The 6,455-nt window shown below is 54.1% G+C and overlaps 2 protein-coding genes across 2 annotated transcripts in view; one reads left to right on the plus strand and one right to left on the minus strand.

Moving 5' to 3' along the window:
• Window positions 1-12: 12 nt before the first annotated feature.
• coa3b (cytochrome C oxidase assembly factor 3b) lies at window positions 13-1,085 on the plus strand. Its single transcript, XM_084677544.1, has 2 exons — window positions 13-239; window positions 634-1,085. The coding sequence occupies exons 1-2, from the start codon at window positions 59-61 to the stop codon at window positions 738-740; spliced, it is 288 nt and encodes a 95-aa protein (XP_084533670.1). The 5' UTR covers window positions 13-58; the 3' UTR covers window positions 741-1,085.
• A 65-nt stretch (window positions 1,086-1,150) lies between these two features.
• Window positions 1,151-6,455, minus strand: part of wnk4b (WNK lysine deficient protein kinase 4b) — a 45,081-nt gene continuing 39,776 nt past the window's right edge. Inside the window, exons 15-20 of the mRNA XM_084677543.1 lie at window positions 5,238-6,175; window positions 4,715-4,808; window positions 3,892-4,468; window positions 3,467-3,672; window positions 3,243-3,337; window positions 1,151-2,764 (exon numbers count right to left, since the gene is read on the minus strand). Of these exons, the coding sequence (XP_084533669.1) occupies window positions 2,762-2,764; window positions 3,243-3,337; window positions 3,467-3,672; window positions 3,892-4,468; window positions 4,715-4,808; window positions 5,238-6,175 (1,913 nt within the window). The 3' untranslated portion in view covers window positions 1,151-2,761. The remainder of the gene's footprint in view (window positions 2,765-3,242; window positions 3,338-3,466; window positions 3,673-3,891; window positions 4,469-4,714; window positions 4,809-5,237; window positions 6,176-6,455) is intronic.

The raw sequence follows: 6,455 nt of genomic DNA on the forward strand, positions 1-6,455 counted from the left end.
TGGCAGTGATGCACCATTTGATTGAATACCACGGCCGTTAAACACTACCACAACAAACATGGCAGAAAAGGGTGCTGAAGGAGTTGGAGAGGTCGCCGCAAAAACGACATTGACAGCGGCTCAGAAACAGCTGAATCGGAGGAAACAAGAGCTGGACTACTGGAAGAGAAACTCGGAGAGGATACGTGGTCGCAATCTATTTACCGGACTTGCAATTGGGGCATTTGTGATCGGCATGTGTATCCTTCTTGTGTGTCATAACTGCACTTCCGTGGCAAGGTTGCTAGCTTGTGTAGCTACTGTATTCTTGTCATGGAACACATTGTGACAAGTTTAATAAATCTGTCCATCTTTACTGCGTTCACCAGCTTGATAAAAGTTTCCTTTCTCAAGGTTCTTGTATTTGCTAGGTAGTGCAATAGCTTTTCAAATAAATGTGATCGCAGTTTACGTAGCTAGTAGCTAGTTACTAGACTATCTAGTTACGTCAACTTGAATGCAACCTCCGATTACTGTTAGAGTTTGTTAATGCAACATACGAGACTGCTTCCGACAAAATAACTAGCTTTGCAGATGTGGCTTGATTTTCACCATGTATCTAGACTATTGTCCTTAACCTCTCTCCTTTCCCAGTCAGCTACACCATCCTGTCTGTGAAGCAAGAGAGGATCATGGAGGACATTGACGACGAGTCGAGAATCAACAGAATCAGAGGCCCCAGAACAGGGGCCAACTCTTAGGGAGTCACCCAGGGGACTGGCAGTTGATTTGGGACGGAAGCCTCTCACCTGCCTTGCTTTCTCATCTCCCGTGTTGCGATGACGCCTCCTGGAGAAGCGTACGGAACTGTCGAGCTGTTGCACAGGACTATACCCTCTGGCGACAGAATCAATGTGCCTAATTCGGCTTAAATTCTGCTTATTTTCACATTAATGTTTTAGTTTTAGGGGGGTTTTCAACAATCATTGGACTAGCTTCACATAACGTTTATATTACAAGGTTTGTGCACGAGTGGGAGTAAAGGTGTATATAGGTGAATATTTATTCAGTCATTAATGTGTATTAAATGATTTGTCTATATCATAGTTCAGTGTGAAAAGCTTCTTCATTCTGCATCCAGTGTCACAGTGACTAGCAAAAGAAATGACAGTTTCTGATATAATTATTTATTTTCAATATATACAAATTAAGATTTAAAGACAATCAAGCTTTGAAGGTATAAAACAATGTGGATGAAGGCACAAAGTCTGCATAGCAGTATGTCTCCTAGCTACACAACTGAATGCACATTTCTTTTATCGAAACAGATTCACATACTGTAGTCCTCTCAAGTTGGTTTCTTGCAAGAATACAACTGTACTTCAATGATTTATGCTTTCTAATATGTGCATAATTAAGGCAACTGGTTCAAATTCACAGTTTCAGTTTGATTAGTCTTGTCTGTCAGAAATCACTCAACAACATTAGAAATGCATAGGCAGTACTGATTTCAAAGGAAACAAGGGTTCTGTGCTGTACATCGATTGATGATTTGTCCTTCAATAATTGGTTAAAAACCTACCCTCAGAAAAGTGCATTGTGTCAATCAATGTTTCGTTTTTTTTTTTTTTTCACAAGAAAAAAGTAAGAACAGTATAGAAAGAAGCATCCACTGTACACCTAAGGGAAAGGCAGCGCTAGAATAGGCCTTAGATACACAGCTGAATAACACAATAAGGCTTGGAGTGTTTGCGGACACGATAAAGTGACAATGGCTTACAAAGTTTGAGCGACGCGGACGTGGATTATCTCTGTCCATCCGATGGTGCTCTTATCTATTCTCAACACACAATATCTATTTGGTGAGGCTGAAAAGCTGGGGCAACACGGAGGGAGGATGGGTTGAGGGGCTGTCTTGCATTCGACGACGTTACCAAAGACACACAAGGCAGTAAAACTGGAAAGACACACAAGGCACACTTGAGGGTTCAAAATAAGGGGGGGGGGGGGGGGATCCAGGACACGCCGTTTAGCCTAGAGGCGGAACCCTCATCATCATTAGTACTTTGATTTTGAGGGGTCACACAATGTTGTAAACACACCAAGTAGGGGTTGATGTCATTTCTAGGAGTGAATAGGTAGGCTGAGGTAGGCTACTCTAAAATGATTGCTCAGAATGTTCAAATTCCAAACAGATGATTTCGTAACATTAAAAAGTGGAAAAGATAAGTTAACAAGTACAAAATAAAACAATTACTGATGACTTAGGTAACCCCCCCCCCCCCCCCCCAAAAAAAAAAAAAAAGTCAAGTCATTGTGAACCCTGTTTACACCGCCGTCTTTTCTTCCCCCCCAGCTATGGACACATGATCAGTCACTGTCACGGTGCCCACTGGGCCATGGCCACCAGCTCGTCTCCGGTATCTGCACACTGACTGGCCAGACCACTGTGGTGCACAGCCTTCTACGTCATGAAGCTTTTCCTGTATGAGATACTCTGTCAGTCTGTCTGGTGAAGACAATCTCCCCTCCGATCCATCCCTCCATCCTGGGGTGTCTCGGTGTTCCAGGTGGGCCTCAGGAACAGGGCTCATCAGTCAGTGTCTGTCACCCTCCATCTAACCCCTGGGCCACCCCTGGTCTCCCCTGGGCCACCCCTGGTCTCCCCTGGGCCACCCCTGGTCTCCCCTGGGCCACCCCTGGTCTCCCCTGGCACTGGGGGGACTGTCCGTGGCCTACAGAGCCAGCAAACACTCCTTCAGGCCTCTCGAGGACAGCTGTCTCACTGGGGGAAGAGAGAGGGCAGGGGTCAGGAGACAACAGGAAGTGGCCACGACAACCTTCTGTAACCATGGCTGTGAAGTAGCGTAGATCTGAGGGTGAACGCCAAGGTGAGCTGGGTGGCAACGTGGCTCTGAGCTGTGGGTCCGACCACCACCACACCTCCACCTCTCCGACCCTCTCCCCTCTCCAGGGTCTCATCGAGAACTCTCATCGCTTACCAGCATTCACTGAGCGGTGAGGGAGTCGGGCTAGTAATCAGAAGGTTGCCGGATCGATTCCCCGCCGTGCCAAATGACGACGTGTCCTTGGGCAAGGCACTTCACCCTACTTGCCTCGGGGGGAATGTCCCTGTACTTACTGTAAGTCGCTCTGGATAAGAGCGTCTGCTAAATGACTCAATTTAAATGTAATGTAACGCCAGTGCTGGGGGGCAGGACCATCGTGGATCATGCGGGGGGGGGGGGGGGGGTGAGGCTTACCATCCGGCTGTAATCCGTGGCGAAGGTCACTCCTTTCCCGGCCCTCTCCTGGGAACCACTGCTGCTGCCGCTCACAGAATTCTTCCTCATGATCCCTGGAAAAGACAGAGCACAGCTCGAGGTCAAGCAGGACCCTGTCGACGCAGGACAGACCCCCGACCACCCAAACGAGCCAGCAGGTGCCGTGAGGTTGGCTCCCGCGGGGCGTTGTGACTTCGGTTCACCTGCAGGGGGCAGCATGTCCAGTCTCTGCAGGCTGTTCCGGCGGGAGGGGGCGTAGCTGCTGCTCTTGGACAGGCGCCTCTGGCGGCTGTTCAGCATGGCGGCCGGCGACACGATGCCGAGGGGGGGCACCTTGCCCATCCTGCGGTACAGCTCCTCGATCTCCCTCTTCTGGGTGTCCTGCAGGGCCTGCACCTCCGACAGGTGTCTGGGAGACAGGGAGCAAGAGAGAGAGAGAGAGAGAGACACGGTCAGGGAGAGAAAAAGACAGGGAGACGCGATGGAGGACAGAGAACGAAAGATGAGAAGAACGCCGTTGATCTTTTTTGTTTTTTTACCATGAATGATCTCCACAAAGATTTCCAATGCCCCCCCCCCCCCCCACCCGCACACACACAACGACCGGGGAGCCCAACCGTCCAATCACCTCTCCCGGAGCTCCTGCAGCTCGTCCCACGACTCCTCCTCCTCGCTCTCCGTGTCGTCGCTGCTGGCGTAGGACGTGCTGCGCATGTAGCTCACCCAGGGCTGGTGGAGGTTGCTGCCACTGAACTGGGGACTCCCCGCCGACCCCTCCCACAGGCTGAGGCTGAGCTTCCGGCCGCCCCTCCGCCTCTCCCCCTCCTCCCCCTCCTCGCCCTCCGCCCCCTCTCCCTCCCGCTCCTCCTCCTTCTCCTGCTCGGGGAGCCTGGGACCTCCTGGGAGACAGGGGGCGCTGCTGTGGTGGTCTGAGTTACTCGGAGGGCCGATTGGAGCCTGCCGGGGCGGGGACAGGGTCACCGCGCTGACGCTGCTCTCTGATTCGCCGCGCTCCACCGTGCTACTGCTGTCCGATTCGCTGTCCTGACAGGGAAGGGGAGGAGGGGCGTCCTGAGTGGGGGTGGGCGGGGTTAGTTGTGGTGGGGGCGTGTCTTGTTGGATCTGGGCGGGGCCAGGAGAGGCGGTGGGGATGTCTGGGCTGGGAGACACCTGGAAACGACCCACAGTGACAACGGGCTTCCTCTCTGTTAGAACCAAGGAGAGGCGGAGAGAAGGAAAGAGTGTGTTTTTATGAAGAAGTGTCTTTTATATTGATGAGAAATCGACATAAAACACTTTCCGTTAATGCTGCAAAGAGCTTAAGGGCTCCCAGGCCACTTATTCTAAACATCTAATAAATAAATACATTGAATTCACGGGAAAGTGTAAAATGCACCACTTGAGGCCACCACTAGATGGCGGTGTGGGCATGGCTGCTTCAGTTGTCCTACCCTCGGAGATAGGCGACAGTCTGGATTTTTGGGTGCTCGTCCCTAGGTCTGACAGGGTCAAAGGCGAGGACGTTCTAGGACTGGGCGAGGATACCTTCAGAAGCCGAACACAAAAACACACGACAACAACATTCACATCATGTCAGTCAGAGGCACCACATAGAAGAGAGAGGTATTCTTTTGCCTTTTGTGTCCATGCTTGCCACGGGTGTGTCTGTCAGTCCTTTAGAGTACGGTTGCAGAACAGGTTTGAGAATTAGCTGAGCCCTATGCCAAGACCGAGACCTGCGTGTGTGTGTGAGAGAGCGAGATAGAGAGATTGAGTGTATATGTGTGCATAGGATCAGTGTGTGTACATAACCTCTTTCTCAAACAGGACAGGCGGTAGCTAAGGATGACATCACCTCTGGGTCACACGTCTGAGTGTGTCTTGGTAAACCCTTTGAACCTTGGCGACCTTAGGGTGTGACCTTTGGTCGTGTGTGCGCTCGCACGCGCGACCTCAAGTCTGTCTGTGTCTCACCGTGCTCTGTGGGCTAGGTGGAGCGGAGGAGTCCGGGGAGGTACAGGAGGAGGAGGAGGAAGAGGAGGAGCCGTCTGCCCGCTCGTGGGGCCTCCCTCTGGGCGCGATGTCGGGGGACGTCTGGGGGCTGATCGTGGAGCCTGGAGGAGACAGACTGGAGCAGCTGGACACCTCCGGTCTGGCGCCCGGAGCTGAGGCCAGCTCCTCCGCAACCACCCCGCCAGCGGGGGGCGCCCCCGAACCCACCCCCACGCTCATCAACCCCTGGCCCCCGGCCTGCATCTGGGCCAGCTGCTGGTACATGTCCAGGTACTGGCTGGCTGTGACCGGGGTCCCCTGGGGGTGGAGGTAGGAGCCGTCGGGCTGGATCATACGCGGCTGGGGGGGGGACAGAGGGTAGCCGTAGGGACCGGGCTGGGGGTGGATGGCCTGGGGCCCCCCGCTGGCCATGGTGGTGGGGGGCATGAAGGAGTGAGCCACGCTCATGGCCAGGGATAACACGTTAGCCAGGGAGAAGAGGGGCTGGTTGTGGGAGGACCACAGCCCTGGAGTCTGCTGTGGCAGGTGGGTGGCGGACAGGAGGTTGAGCTCACCCCCTGCGGGCAGCCCCTCTCCGCCTCCCCCTGCCTGACCTGGCGACGAAGCGGAGGAGGAGGGGGTGAGGGAGAGGGAGGGGGTGAGGGAGGAGGAGGGGGTGAGGGAGGAGGAGGGCGAGGCGGAGGAGAGGTTGGGGTTGCTGAGGAAGCGGGGGAGGCTCTGGGGGGCGAGGGAGGGAGTGGAGGAGGCGTGGGGGTGCTGGTAGGGGTAGGGGGAGTGGGTGCGGGGGGCGTGGGGGGGGGTGGGGTACGGAGGGGGCAGGTGGGTGACCGGAGGCAGGGCGTCGGGGTGGGAGTACTGGAGGTACTGGGAGGGTGGAGGGTTGTAGGTCTGGGAGGAACCTGGGACACAAGACGAGAGAGGGTCAGGGTTAGAAATCCACTCCACGTGGAACATCGAAGAAGATCGCAAACGTGGCTTTGGCTGCTGCATGCTGATACTAGTCGACTAGTACTGTGACCCACAGCTCCATGTGGCCCTCACAGGGCACACAATGATGACATCATGGGGTGGTGACATCACAGGCGTGCACTGCGGCGCGTGAGGGCATGTCGTCCGCAGCCTCGGGCTTCCTAGCGTCACCAGACCATGATGTCATTAGCCTCCTGGCTACACAGATAC

This window comes from Hypomesus nipponensis, chromosome 17 (assembly GCF_054491055.1).
Source record: "Hypomesus nipponensis isolate SF chromosome 17, ASM5449105v1, whole genome shotgun sequence".
Taxonomy (NCBI): domain Eukaryota; kingdom Metazoa; phylum Chordata; class Actinopteri; order Osmeriformes; family Osmeridae; genus Hypomesus; species Hypomesus nipponensis.